Source organism: Protomyctophum parallelum (assembly GCF_964188405.1).
Source record: "Protomyctophum parallelum genome assembly, chromosome: 19".
Lineage (NCBI taxonomy): Eukaryota > Metazoa > Chordata > Actinopteri > Myctophiformes > Myctophidae > Protomyctophum > Protomyctophum parallelum.
This window is the reverse complement of record NC_139717.1, coordinates 9,556,853-9,572,586: the sequence shown is the minus strand read 5'-3', so window position 1 is coordinate 9,572,586 and position 15,734 is coordinate 9,556,853. Positions and strand designations below refer to the sequence as shown.

General features: G+C 41.6%; 2 protein-coding genes across 2 annotated transcripts in view; both read left to right on the top strand.

Annotated features, from left to right (window-relative positions):
* Positions 1-4,793, top strand: part of ube2j1 (ubiquitin-conjugating enzyme E2, J1) — a 34,821-nt gene extending 30,028 nt beyond the window's left edge. The window contains exons 8-9 of the mRNA XM_083790408.1: positions 904-1,101; positions 2,535-4,793. Coding sequence (XP_083646534.1) covers positions 904-1,101; positions 2,535-2,651 — 315 coding nt within the window. The 3' untranslated portion in view covers positions 2,652-4,793. The remainder of the gene's footprint in view (positions 1-903; positions 1,102-2,534) is intronic.
* A 985-nt stretch (positions 4,794-5,778) lies between these two features.
* The window catches only part of LOC310877262 (gamma-aminobutyric acid receptor subunit rho-2-like), a gene marked incomplete at its 5' end in the record, with an annotated part of 38,670 nt that continues 28,714 nt past the window's right edge, over positions 5,779-15,734 (top strand). The window contains 2 exons of the mRNA XM_083791070.1: positions 5,779-5,903; positions 6,647-6,753. Coding sequence (XP_083647196.1) covers positions 5,779-5,903; positions 6,647-6,753 — 232 coding nt within the window. The remainder of the gene's footprint in view (positions 5,904-6,646; positions 6,754-15,734) is intronic.

The window sequence follows — 15,734 nt, the reverse complement described above, 5'->3', positions numbered from 1 at the left end:
AAGTTCTTCATAAAATGCTGTGGCAAAGGTGTCGAACATGAAAGAAACGGTGTGGCATTGAACGACCACAAAAGCGAAAACGCACCGCCTGTGGTGTTCGGATAACAGCTGCCTCTTTAGATAAACCGCTGACAGAAATGTCTGTATGCTCAAGTTGTGTGTGTGTGTGTGTGTGTGTGTGTGCGCGACATGCACACGCTGAATGTGCATGAGAGAACCAACACAAGGCGGTCTCTGACTCAATACACCTTCATGCTTTGCATGGAAATCCTGTATTCATATTGATTCCAGTGTTACTGTTATGAATCCCCCTATAGGGTTCCCTTCAGTGGTTCTCAACGTGGGGTCCAGGGAACCCCAGTAATCCGTGAGCCAGGACTCAAAATGTGGGGTCATCGGTACCATCTGGGGGGAATCATTCTCATAGTGATTTTGGGGAAGGCAAACACCCCTACTACCAGGAAGTATGTGGCATGAAACACCCCTACTACCAGGAAGTATGTGGCATTGCAATAGCTTTCTGTGTGAAAGAAATCCCACTCGTGTGAAGCTCTTATCATCATACAGTACATCACATTCCATGCTCAAACGGACAGACAGACAGACAGACTAGTGGCGCTCAACAATAACTGTACTACTACAGTGCAAACACACGGCAAGTAACATTAATACAAGTACAGTACAACTGCAAACACAGCAAGTAAAATTAATAAAAGTGCAAACACAGCAAGTGCAAGTATTTGGATTTGGCCTCCTTCAGTTTGTTTGATTTTCTTAGAATTAAAATTGTTTGTTTTCGTACCCTTTTCGGTGCCTGTTTTGAATACTACATTTGTGTTGATTCCAGTGTCTCCATTGTGAATCCCTCACACACACTCACACTTCCACTCTCTCTCCCTCCAGCGGTCGGAAGAGGATTCGTCATCATCACCAGCTGCCAGTGAGGAGGTCCCGTGTCCCCCTGCGACCTCCAGGAGCAGTGGTCAGTCTCTGAGCCCGCGGCAGCGCCGTGCTCAGCAGCAGCAGCAGCAGGACCAGAGAGCGGCCAGGCCCCCTGCGTTCTCTGCGTTCCCCGCCGGCCCTCATGTCCCTCACCCGCAGGTATGGACCATGAGAACATTTCACCTCACTATTATGGCCAACATAATTGCGATAATCAAAATATGCTTAACCCATTTTGACCTGAGATCAGATTCTAAAAATGTCTTCTACATCCTGACAGTTTTCTGAAAAAGCTATGTCAGTCGTTCTTCGATTTTTCAAAAATAGCAGACCTACAAGCTTGTAGATCTGCTATTTTTCAATAGCTAAAGCATAACATAATGCTAACACCAAAAGGGGTTCCCGCCCAAAATGGGTTAAAAACTTGAAATTACACTTTTGATAACCAGCTACCATATTCTGGGGGGGGGGGGGGGATTAGTTCAATTATAGCAGATCGACAAGATCACAACACATGTGGGTCTGCTATTTTTGGCAAAGAGAGGTCCATGAGTGTACAGAGACAATTAAAATTAATACATTTAAATCTCCACAATATAATTATTGCGAGTGCTTTGTTTTGTTTTGTTTCCCTGACAAACGGTAATAGCGTTAGCACAGAAACAACTCTTCTCATATGGTCTGATAGAGCAAAAAAACAAATTTTGACGCACTGGAAAAGGAGGCTCCTGCATTTAAGCATTGGCTAAATGAAATTACTAGTATACGCTTCATCTTGAGAGAATAAGGTATTTCCTGAGGAACAGGGAGAGACAAGGTTTGGCTGCCCCTTGTCCATAGAGCACCGAAGTCTGACGTCACTTTCAGTAGAGGGCGTCAGTCCCCAGGTTCATGTATTTTTTTTTGTTGCATTGAAATCGCCATAGGAGGATTTTTAGATTGCTTCATATAAGAACTGTGTTTGAAAAATAAACATGTCATCCCGGCCGCTTCACTCATATGGATATGAAGAATCAACTGACTGAGAGAAAACGCTAATGTTACTGCTACTGAATTAGTTACATTTTCGCTAGAAGCAGATTGTATCATATATGAGTGACTGACTGTTGCAAACGATACAGAGACACCTCCCTGACAATAACGCAGAGACAGCTTGTTTATTTTTGGACCACAACGCTTATAGTAGACGACATTAAGATCAGCCCATGTTATTCACCATAGAGACATTACTTCCGCGAACCAGGGGAATGGAATGGATGAGCGAGTTACGTCAGGACTTCGGTGCTCTATTACTTGAGTAGAAACAATTAATAGACAGGATACCACTGATATGGTTGACTGTACGCCATTTTCTTTTCAGATGTTTTCCATTTTTCAAATTATTATTACTATTTTATTCTATAGTATGCGGTGTCACTGAGCAGTATGGGTGGGAGGGTTGAGGGGTTTCTTTCATTTTCTGTTTTCTATAAAATATTTTTTTAATTATATCACAATGTTTAATCTACAACAATTTATAATCTGTTCTCAATAAAAACCTATTTGACAAAATAAACGGTAATAGCGTTTGTGGTCCCATGTCTCACCCGCAGGAAGCCAGCCACACTGCCTCAGCGGTCCTCATCGCGGTCCTCACCCTGGTGCTGGCCGCGCTCATCTTCCGCCGGATCTACCTGGCCCACGAGTACAAGTTTGACTATGACCTGTGACGCTTTGATCGCCGGCCCTGCGTACCCGCGAAGCCAGTAGCTTGTCTGTAAGCATATATAGCTTTCCAGTTAACCGCTTCTCCTCTTGCTATAGTTCCCTAGTCCCCCAGCCCGACCCCCGACCGGACCATGGACAGCCTTGGGGTTTTCGACACCGAAACCAGACTGAAGCCTGGCTTTAAAAAAAAAAAGCGGTATTAAACCAGGTAATGTTCGGTGTTGCAGATATTCTCTTTCACCACTCGAACCATGTGCACCTGTTTTCACTGGGTAGGGGGGAGACTTTCATTCCCGAGGAGGAGGTGCCGGTTGACTCTACGTGAACCCCTCCAAGGAGGCCCAGGAGGTGGTGTGTTTTTAACCACTCAAGCCCTATTTTATATATGAAAATGTAAAACAGCCCATCTACAAGCTCACGATGTTTGTGTGTGTGTGAAGTCGTGAGCTTGTATATCAGATCGTTTTTATTTTAATTTTCAAAAAGGTTTGACATTTTCCACCTACAATATCATGCCCAACATAGGGGCGCCGGGTCGAAGTAAAATCATTGTGCATTTGCTCTAGAGTGTCCTGCATTTGTTCAATTAATGAGTCATGTCTATTCAACAAACATTTACTATACCTCTCTGTCCTTTTAGTTTTTCAGACGGTCATCTTTACTTGGGTTTGCTGCTTGCTCTCCTTATTAAATATTAATTAAAACTGTACTATAACGTCAACAATGAAGTTTAATGAATATGGGGGGTAGGTGTTTGGTGGTGCGGAAAATAGTTTTATTCCACAAAATATATTGTAGGCCAGTGGTTCTCAAAGTGGGGTACAGGCACCCTCAGTGTTCCTTGAGGGGGTGGTTCCAAATGGACCCTTGCAGGTCTATAACTCTGACAGGGTATTTGTACATTCTCAGAATTATGGCAGTCCTTGTGGAGGGGGGGGGGGGGGTGATACTTGAGAATCACTGCTGTAGACTATGTGTGCAAGATATGTATCGTCCATCTACCTTATTGATTCTGTGTTTGGGGCCGCAATAGGTTCACTACATTGTGGCATACAGTGTAGAGATTTCCCATAAGTCCCTATTGAAGGGAATGAGATCTTGCCCGAGTGACTCTGTGCTGCGTAAATCTGCTTACCGAAGTACAAAAAGAAAAAAAGATGAGAAAATGCTTTGAAGTGTTCATCACCACAGCAGCGCTTAATGGTGTGACCGCGTAAGGGCCCATTTGCACTGGTAGAAATTAATGAGGCTTTTGCGGCGTGAATGGACAGATCCAATGTGACACCAAGGACATTCGCTACGAATGCATGGGTGACATTGGCAATCTTAAAGACTGATGGGGTCCCATGACAGAAAAGTCCCGACGGCAGACATTTGCCACGGATATGATGCACGCTGTCATGAAAGTGACCTAAAACCAAGACACTGATCCCCAATTTAACAAATTATTTTGTAGTCCATCTTGATCAATATATTGACTCAAATGCCTAAAATGTAAATATAATAATAATAATGGCTAATTTGATTTACAGATGGAAATCCCCCCACACACCAATAATTCCCTTTTCATATAGTTTGAGTTTATAATTGCCCCATCTTTATTTTACCAGTGCAATCCAACCCAGGGACTATAGCCTATAACTGCTCCCTATTTTATTTTGTATTTCCCATTAGGACTTATCATTCTCATTGATGTCAATGCAAGAATAGATGGGAAGCAATGTTTCACGTCGTAGCCGGCATGGGTCTCGTGACTCCAATTTACAACATGGCTGCCTTCACACAGCCCAGACCAGTGCATGGTTCTCAAAGAGGGGTCCAGGGACACTCGGGGTTCCTCGAGGCGGATTCCAAATGAATCCTTCCGGGCCTGTAACTCTTGAGAGCGTACAAATGGAACATTTTGTACGCTCTCAAGAGAACTCTCAGAGTTATTTTGGATCCTCTTGAAATGTAAATGTTTCAGGATCACGGGCCCAGAGGTAGCCATAACACCTATTATGTTTGTCATTGTACTTGAGCCATGTGTTATATCTTGTCCAGGTATTTTATTCAGGGCATGGGTGGAAAAAATAACAGACACACATTAACGTGGCATTTATGAAGGTCTTTATAATATCTTGCTGCCTTCACACACACGCACACACACAACGTAAATCACTTTAATAAAATATTATAATTATATTGTCTGTTATTTGTTGATGTTGTCTCAAAGTTTCTTGGAATCTTTACACATTTGGTCCCTTTGAAGAGAGCATGCAGATGCAATGAAATCTATGAAATTGTATTATAATGCCAGATCCCAAGATGTTTAGGCTCCTCATATAGAGCAGAGAAATGCCGGTCCAATAAATAAATGCCTATAATGCTGAAATGGCAGATCTACAAGTTCACATGGGTTGTGTTGAGCGCTTGAATGAGCTATAGAATTTAAGGAATTCACTAAAGAGGCAACATTTCATATTGCTGCAGCACCACACACCCTTTGAAAGTTCGTTTAAGTTTTCATCATTTATTTTGCCAACTCGCGCTGAGCTCAATTTCTAGAAAACATGATGATTTCTGACTTGCTAATGCTAATACCCATAATCCACCGAGATAGGCTATACTTAGTTCCATGTGGGAGACCTGAAATGGTTTTGATGGGACTCCTGCCTGACCTAAAGCTTAATGATAATGGTTTCTTTCAGCGGCTCTGCCGGCTCATGCAGAGCACACCAAAACGAGTACTAGGCGTACTGGCCAACAGCTGCCTGATAACGCACGGAGTTCACGAATTTACGAAACGAGGGTTTTAACCAGCTAGGGCCGGGGAACACTTTTGGAAGGTGGCGTGTGGCAGAGAGTAGCCTAGCCTATAGGCTACTACAAATCCTGGTATTACGTCAGGATAAGTGAGGAGGGTGCCCTGGCTTGTCTGCTGCTGGTCCTGATGCTGCTGCATGCGTGCGGTGCAGCGCAGCGGTCCACAGCGCATGAAGCCATTTAGTCGGATCATCTCTGCGATGCGTAATGTCACACCTCCGCCTCTGACAACGAGATGGTTCAGTGCGAAAGTCGTTTCGGGCGCGGTGTGAAAGGGCTCTAGCTGTATACTCATTCGAGGACTGTTAAAGTTCGCGTCTGATAATGCCATCTTATACCAGGCTTTTGTTTTTCCTTTTTTGCTTGATTGTCGTCGGGGAGTGCAGCCGAAAGAGTAGAAGTCGGAGAAGACGGTGGTCTGTAGCTGTGGATTCCCACAAGACCGGCAAGTAAGTGTTTTGTTTTGTCTCTATTGAATAAGGTCACCTTCATTATAGGCTAGCCAACAGCCGTTTGGTCCTTTTGTTGCAGCGCAACAAGGACTAATGTCTTGTAAGACTAATGTTAGATTTATATGCTAGTAGGCTAACGTTAAAGTGAGTTGTGCCGTGCGTGCGTAATGTGCATACTTATCCAAAGCGCAGACATGTTGGCTACTCCAGGCAGCTGATGGAGTAGCCCATACTGATCTTTGACTGCTTGTGGAATATATCCCACAGCAGCAGCAAAGATGTAGGAGATTAAAATGGCATTTACATGTATTTCCCCGCGGGAGCTTCACTCGAATATGGAGGCAATGTGATAGTTTTGACATATTTTTGAATGGGTTTATAAGATGTCTATTTCTGTCACTGAAGAAAGACAGCCCTGGGTTAAAGTGGGGTATTGTATGCATCCAATCCAAATGAAATGATATGCTATACCTAATCTGAAATATGTGCAGTTTCTCTGAATTGAAACAATATCCCATATTGGCAATATTATTGTTTTATAAAGCTTTATACTAGTGTTCTAGTCATTGTGTGTTTACCAAACAATCCACTTCGTAGCCATTGTGCATCTATTCATCATAAAAGTATAGGCTACCCTAAATCATTTTGCTTTTGTAATTTACACAATGTACGTATATAGATGGCTTTATTCTCAAGAAAGCCAATGCATAAATGTCCCTGTGTCTCCATGCTCTGGTCAGCCCCCTCTCCAAGAAGACGCAGGATGGGACTAAAGTTCGCAGGGCGAAGCAGGACCACCTGCTCCGTGTGGATGACCATGACTTCACCATGAGGCCAGCTTTTGCAGGTATACAGCCTACTACTCCACCGGTTGCAAAGCGTTTTAGCTCAAGACCCAAAAGAAAAATTTGACGTTTGCCTATATTCAATGGCTCACCAGGGGTTCAACTGAAACTGTAGCTGCAGTTAACTGTGAGTGTACGTTTTCTACACTGTACAATTCTCAATTTTAACTCCTGGGCCGTATAACGGACCATTTCTGGATGTTGAGAACAAAATGGCCTACCCTATTTGGGAGAACATTTGGTGAAAATAGCCGATCATAACATGTCTCAATGCAACCTGTTGTGAGCTTGTAGATCTGCTATTTTTTGTGGACTTAACCGCTTTCAACTTGGTGCGTCTGTAGTGGTCATGTCATTCATTATAAGCAAAGATTTAAAAATGCTTTACAATACGTTTGAAAATCGCTAAAACAGACTATCTAGGCGGCATATAGTATAGAACCCCGGTTGTACTCCAGTCAACGAAGAAACTGTATTTTCAATGGGAAACCTAGTCGTATGGCAAAGTATGAAATAGGGGTTAAGTGGTATTAATCTCCACCAGGTCATGCACAAAACATATTGTATTATGATAATAATGTGGTAATCTGAGTGAAAATATTGCTTATCTTAGGTGGCCAGTGGATGGTGGGTGGACATCACAGACGTAACATGCCCATATTTGGAGACTATACTTTAAAACTAGATTTGAAGGCTGCTTAGCGGCCCGAAAATCTCGTTATGAATAATCTTTTCAGCTCTGCACCTCATAGTGCCCTCATAGAGTACTTGGTAACTACAAACTAATACATCAGGGTTGGGTAACCTTTTAGGGCACATGACCACTAAAGGCTCATACATAGTCTGGATCTTTGGTGGTGGGGTGACCACCGAACGTCACGAGCCGCGGTGAAGAGCAAACCACCGCCACCGCTCCAGCCCTTCTCTCTGTTTTTACTCACCACCGCTCAACGTTATTTCAGCTACGGTGGTCAGCTCACCACCAGAGCGGTGGTCACCTCACCACCGAAAATCCAGACTATAAATAGGCCTTTAGTCTTTTTTCCATTGCTTTTATATGTGTTATTTGGGCATGTCATTATAGGCAGCATTTGTCAAAAAGAAAAAAATCTAAATGTTTCATAAATAGCAAAAATAGCTGATGTACAAGGTAACAAGTCATAATGAGACACATGAGCTTGTAGATCACTTATTCGTGCTAGTTCTACAACAATATATATAGGGTTTAATTACACAATACACGAGAGAGGGTGGCTTTAACATCATTAATGCACGCCTGCGATACGGCGGGAACTGCAGGAGTTCCGAAATGCAGTGCAGAAGTGCATTAATGATGTTAAAGCACCCCCTCGACTCCTCGAGTGTAATATTGCAATTATACAGGGTAACAAGAGTAACAGTTACCCTTAAAACTAAGATAATCGCAAAAAATCTACAAAAATGTAATGACAGATGTAGCCACTACGACCACAAATGTCCCAAGAAACTAGCAACCCAGTCTGCTGCGCTCCGGGAGAACAGAGCAGGTGATTTATTTGTTTTGATTAAGTGTTCCATCATGCTAGTTTGAAGCACGGCTAGAAGGCTGTTCAGCCTGAGTCCACAAACCAACAGGGCCTTCTACCAAGGGACGATCGAGACCCTGCTGACAAGCAGCTTCACCAGCTTGTATGGGAGCTGCACAGACAGTAGTCTTTCGAGACAGACTCTTAAATTCAATGGAAAAGAGGACATGTTTTTCCTTAATTCTTTGCGGACCATAAGGCTCTTAGAAGGGTGATTAGTTTGAGGAAAATGTCCACCACAAGTCGGCATGTTGATGAGCCCTGGGTGGTTTTCTGTACCCAACTGCTGTGTTAGGTAAAATCCGGTGTGTTCATTTAATTCAGGGACCTGTTCAAGGATATATTTTGTTACATTTTTACAGTCTCTGAGTTATGAGGATTTTAATGCGCACAAATGATTTTAGTTTTAGTGTGATAGAACAAGAGAGGTATGGGCCAGCATGGAAGCAATTGGTTTTGATGTGTAATTTTTAATCATGCATGGACAGTAAAGTTGCAGTGACTGAGGTTGCAGACTTCTTAATTGGTTTTGTGACAGTGTCTCGCTAACATCTGCTGTAGTAAAGACACGCCACTTTCTAGTAGTAGAAATTCAGCATGACGGCTGCCCTGTCTTCTGTTCTGTTTTATAGGCCTATCCCTGCTCTACCCCTGGCATGGCACCCGCTGCCTATGATTTAGAAATGCAGAGCTACCAACCTGCACACATTTTGTGTACCAACCACGCAATTCTAGGCGTATAGACACCTAGAATTGCGTGGTTGGTACACAAAATGTGTGCAGGTTGGTAGCTCTGGAAATGGATTGAAATTGATGATTTTGATCTTATTAGCTGAAGTGAAGGATATGTTGTTCTATATTTTGCCTGAATGCGAACTCAATGTTCGCACCACGAGAGGAGGGGCTGTAATACATTGATGCCTCACTGTGAATGTTCTTCTTGCTACAGGCGTCAAGGGACTAATTCAATTCAATTTGATTAAAGTGTCAAATCACAACAAGTTGTCTCAAGACACTTTCCATGTAGAGCAGAGAACCAACAGAGATCCCACCCTGAGCAAGCAAGAACTTGGACTAACAGTCTAGGTACAGGTTGTACGGCAGTATTGTGTTGCTAAAAATAGCACGTCTATACAGTATAATGATTGGCTTTTTTGCGTCTGACGACACCGGCGTGCAACCACATATAAATCAGGCATAGAAAGGAACAGATGAGAGACACGGATCCCTCTAGGATTGACTTTGTTGGGTCTGGTTTATCAGCTTTGTTCTCTTCTGCATCATGCACTTTGTCTTGTGAGCCTCTTACCACCCCCTCCATGCTGCTTTATAGACAATTTAATTGTGTGTGTGTGTGTGTGTGTGTGTGTGTGTGTGTGTGTGTGTGTGTGTGTGTGTGTGTGTGTGTGTGTGTGTGTGTGTGTGTGTGTGTGTGTGTGTGTGTGTGTGTGTGTGTGTGTGTGTGTGTGTGTGTGTGTGTGTGTGTGTGTGTGTGTGTGTGTGTGTGTGTGTGTGTGTGTGTGTGTGTGTGAGATCTGAACAATATACAGTCCTTTAAACTAAACGGCGAATAAAGAATAGCAGGTGGTCATGTCCTAATAGCTCTATGTACGGTATGGACCTGCACTAATTCATGTCTGTGGGGGTGTGAGATAATTTATGTAATATCGAGATCTGAAGATTCTGCCAGGTGAAAATCAGGTTATGAATTTATGAGCCAGTTTGAACCAAACTGAATTGAACTCCTGTCCATTGAATAGACTTGTACTCTGGATCAGTCTTCCAATAGGCAGAAAAAGGTTCACCCAGTCATGCCCGCCCAGTGGTTTTTCTTCCCTTTTCTAGTTAATTTTACAGTGAAGAATGCAGTTGGAAATAACAAGATGTTTTTACTTTGTATTATCGTCATCTCTGTCCATCACTAAGCAGTTCTTCCTTCTGGTAGTTGACATTGACATTTTTTGTGGCAATGTTCCCGTGGGTAAATGTTTACTTTTTTTGTTTGTTTGTTTGTTACACTGACGGATCTGTGGATGATTTGTTATCCTGTTCTAGTGTTCTTATTTTATGAGTGCTCAGCTTTTATTAAGGGGGTTTAACCAATCGATTTAGCACTTTTTGACAAAATATAGTTAAAAACATCTGTGGTCTAGGACTCCTAAATGGCCGTGAATCCTTATCCTGAAAAACACACGTTTGTTTAGTATTTGTTGCTGCTGTATTGGCATCAATATACTTACAGAAGCAAAGTAATGGTGCTCAAAGTTGTCTGACTGTTTTGAAAAACAGATTGACAAGCTTGTGGATTGGCTATTCATTTTGAACATCCAAAGTCTAAAATGGCGCTTAATTGGTTAATGCATGTTTTGTATTATTAATCTAAATTTGCAAAGAAACTTGTAACTTACACCGGTGCTCCACCGGGCGCGTCAGCGTCTCCGTCACCGTCAGGGAATGTTCCCTTTTTAATCAATGAAGGGTGGCTCCACTGCCCGTGTTGCGTTGCGTGACTGCATTAAAATTGCCCCGGTTCGTTTTTTTATGCACGCGACGGAGACGCAACTCGTCCGGTGGAGCCCTGCCGTAAGGCTGTCAAGTAATTATAGTGGTGTAAAGAGACACAATATTTGACATTGAGATGTAGTGGATGTAGTGGATTATAAATGGTAACACTTAAGGAAAGTAAAAGTATCTCGTACAGTACTTGAGTAAATGTACTTCCACCACTGCAACCAGAGCACATTTACCATGGCCAACAAGCAGTAAACTAACAGTGGCTTGGCACATTACAAATTAGCTTTAGGATAGGCTAAATAACTAAGTATGTTATTTGGGCTGCTTTTTGTTTAATGCTTTGTTTTAGTTCATTTGTTTTGTTTGAGGTGCCACTGCTTCCAGAAGGTTGACAGAAGCCTGCTTCCAGAAGCAGGCTTCTGTCAGGCCTTCCTTGTTTACCTCATGTTCACGAAAACTATCCGGAGATGTGAAATGCATGCATTTCTTGTCACATTGCAGAGACAGCCTGTCAGCCTATTCCCCTCATATTTCACAAAGATGTTCCACCAAAGATGATAGCAACATATTATGTTTGTCTCAATGTCTTGCCTTGACGGTGGTGTCTGAAGTATGCTTGTGACTGTCTTAATCTGTCCAGTGTTGACTAGAATAGCACATATTACAGTCACTAGGGGAACAGTCCAGCATCATTAGCTGAAATGGGCTTTTTTTTCTCCATCCTATTCTCCAAACACATCTTTAGATGCTGCATGCTTTAGTCCTTTACAACAGTAGTTTTCAAAATGGGGACTAGGGGTCCTTCGATGAGTTCCGGGTGGGCAAAATGAGTAAAAGTATAGTTTGTTATACTCAGTGTTGGGCAGTAGCTAGCTACAAGTAGCGAAGCTACATAGCTTAACTACATTTATCAGTAGCTTGATGGTAGCTTCACTCCTTTTGAACCAAGTAGCGTTTTTTGTAGTGTAGCTATTTTTAGACCCAAGTAGTGACGTAGCTTTCAACAAAAGCTATACGTTACAAATTGACTGTTAAATAAAGTTTTGTGGGGGAAAAAATCCCTGGAAAAAAATCCATGATTGGTTGGTTTAGATAAGAATAGTCTGACACAGTTATGTTGTTAAGCAGCAAGAGGATCCCACGCAGCAGCTGTCCTTTTATCTCTAGCACAACACAATGAATTACTCACCTAATGCTGCCTGCAGGTTCCATGTTTAATTCCAGCGTGTGTAACCTACATTATTGTTATAAGTGAAAGTTTTCATATTGTAAATTTGATCGCTAACGTGGTTTAGCGACTATAGTACTTTGACAGCTCATTCATCGTAGCTTGTTTACAAGTCAAACGGACTTCTTGTGCAGAAACTGCCCCATCAAAATAAGAGCCACTTGTATTGATTAGTCAACACTAGTTTTTATTTCTAAGTCTACTACAGGACATTAACATCTCATTTAAGTGCCTGTCAGCATTCTCTCAATCTGAGTATCCCATCCTCAAATATTCGGTAAAACAGTGCCTATCGAGGCAACAGTCTGTCTTGAGAGACTAGCATTCTCTAGTCTAAATTATGTCTCTCAGCTGGTGTGCAAATGGCTAGGCTGTGGCAATAATAATAATTTAAAAGAAAATAACAAAAAATAACTAAAATCGTAAAATTTATGGAACCATGAACTTTAGTTCAAAATGTTGAATTATGAACTGAAAAAATTAACTGTGAACTGAACTATAGTTAATAAAAAAAAGAACTTTCCCAACACTGAACACATGAATCAGCCGGCTCCTGACACCGCAAGGTACATTAATACAAGTAAATGTGAAAAAGTTGACACCAAAAGCCAGACAGAGGGCTTGTTTCCTGTTTGTTTTTTAATAAACAATCAAACTCAGCATTTTTGCCTGCCTATTAGGCTATTTGTTCGGTGGAAACTTGATCATTAAGTTGATAAAAAATATTTTTTTTTAAAAGTAGTGTCCATGTAGCTAGCTACTTTTGCCATGTAGCTTATAGTGTAGCTTGCTACAATTATCTGGGGATAGCTTCGTTGTAGTTGAGCTATATTTAATAGAGAGTAACTGGTAGTGTAGCTTACTACATTTTCCAAGTAGCTTGCCCATCACTGGTTATACTTCGGATATTCAGTTATAGCCAATCATGACAGATCTGCTATGTTTTCCACATTTTTAAAACGATGTACTATAAAACTAAATAGTTTCAGATGGGGTTCTGTGGCCAAATACATTGACCAAATTAATGTGGGTGTCCTTGAACAACATGTTTGAGAAGAACTGCTTTAACAATACAGACAGCACTGAGGAGTAAGTCGGCTTCATTGCAAATACCATCCTAATCTGGGATATTTGGTATTGTACTGTAATTCCCACAAGGGCTTTCCCAAAGGGATTTACGAGCTGAGCTGTGCTCCAAGTTGTTTGTGCATGAAGTGAGTGAGTGGTGCCACGATAACTTTGGAGACAAATGTATTTTCCCATAAGGATTTTTTTATTATTATTATCTTGAGGGCAAAACAGTGGTGGTAATGGTGGGGAGGGAAATGAGAGCCTGTAGCCTGAAAGAAAAACAGGCTTTCTTCCAAACAGAAGATAACAGTAGAGTAAGAGTACAAAGAAAGATTTGTGGTACCATGTGGTACTCAAGCATTTTCATGCCAAGGACCCCATTTGAATAGATTTGGTGCTGCAGCCAGGGACCCCCATACTTTGATGAAGTATAAAATGCACTCCTCACTGTCTTCACTTGCAAGCAGGTTGCTCTTTATTAAATTGGCGTTTTGGTCATTAGACCTTCATCAGAACAAACATGGTTAGTGTCACTGAACTTTGAGGTGTGCATCTGCCTTATTTAAAAAGTTTGAACTCTGAGAGTGTAGAAATGGAACCGAATGGACACTTGCGGCTCCATTTGTACACTCAGAGTTCCCCTGGTGGACTCCCAGCAAAAGCCCCCCCACACATACACACGGACCCGTCGGGACCCCCAGTGAACACACAGACACAACACACACACACACACACACACACACACACACACACACACACACACACACACACACACACACACACAGGTAGTGACCTGCACTGTGACAACAGACTTTCAAAAAAAGCTAATAAACAGCTTGAATTTGCGAAAGTGTCTGCACGTGGTAATGATCATATCGTATGCCCCTGTGTGTGAGTTCAGATCAATTGTTCAACCTATTGAGGTGAAGGTCGCAGCACAATTGTACGAAATGAGTGATACAGTTATGTACTAATGATAAGTTATGTACTAAGAGAATATTATTTGTAATGAAGGTACGAATATGTATAATATGAAGTAGGACCGGAGTGTAGCTGCTGTACAATTCATGGTATACTTCCGCCCCAATGTGTCCCTAATAAGAGCATATTAATTGTAATGAAGCCTAAAGGTATGATTAAATTTAATCTGAAGTTGGACCGAAATATAGCTGCTGTACACTTCTGCGCAAATTTGTCCCCAATTACAGCATATTATTTGGAATTAGACCTAACGTAACTTGAAGTAAAATTAACTAGGCTTAATAAAGAACACATTAGTTCTAATGGAAATTTAATGAAATAAAGCATAATAAAGAACATGTTATATGCTTTGTTAGTTTTTATGCAATTTCTTAGACCATAATGTGGGATAATTGTCTAATAACAAACACATTATTTCTAATTACGCCTTATTAGGTCTAATTAGGATTTAGGTGTACCGTAAATTATTTTGAAAACGTTTTCAGACACAGACGTATGTTTCCTTATAGGATGCAGCATTTAAAGAACTATGTTGTTATGGAGGAGCAGCAGAGACAAAGGTAAACACATTTGAGACTCTTCTAGATTAGAAGAACAGTGAGATCTAGGAGCAGGGAGCAGCTTACCATAAGTCTGTGTTTTAGTTGTGTGTCACGCAGTGTGAGCTTGTAGATCTGCTGTCTTCCTTGAGATATGTCATACAAGATGTATAAACCCATGGCCACACACCACACTGGATATATTGTTGCTGTAATTCATGCAAATTGTTAAAAAGTGTGCACAATGTAACCTTCATGGCCTGTTCAACCCTAGTTTTGAACCCAGGTCTCTGGTGCAGATGAAATATTTTTCCACTCACAACTTGTAGATCGCATATAGAGATTTGGTGTAGATAGAATCAATGTACAGTTGTCCGTTTCATCAAGACGAATGCAGGGTTTAAAGGTAGGCTACAAACAAGACCGCAAGGACTTTTTTTCAGTGATCCCTTTGGACGTGTGTTGACTGTACCCTGTACTGATTACATTTCTGTTTGACTGTACCCTTTACTGATTACATTTCTGCCAATAAAGTATTCAATCAATACAATGACATGCCCCGAAAAATATCATTATGATTCTGTACATCACGTGGTCTCACTGAAAACACTCAGGCTAGGCTAGTCGTTTGCGGCACATTTGGGTTTGTACTGGCTAAATATGGCATTCAAAATATATTTGTTTATTGAATATTTTAGTTGCAATGCAATTGAGGTTGACGTGTTCTTTTAGGGTACAAGCCCATATATCACACTTGAGTCCCACTCCCTCTGTCTCCTCATCATGATGCATGATGATGTATGTATATGATGATAAAGAGATGATAATTCCGCTAAATATGATTTGATGAATCACGAGTGTGATTTTTGTCTTCAATGTTGTGTTTACACAAACACGGAGAGCTGGGCATATGAGGTGCTAGCGCCCCTCAAACAATTTATGGGTTTTGAACACTATCATGCCTGGCTGTCCAGCCTGTCCTGCATTTGGGTTCTCACCTCAACTACACGTGACGGGTGTGACTTCTTACGTGACTGAAACTCTTGTCACAATGTTTACAGTCAAAAGGTTTTTCTTCCGTGTGG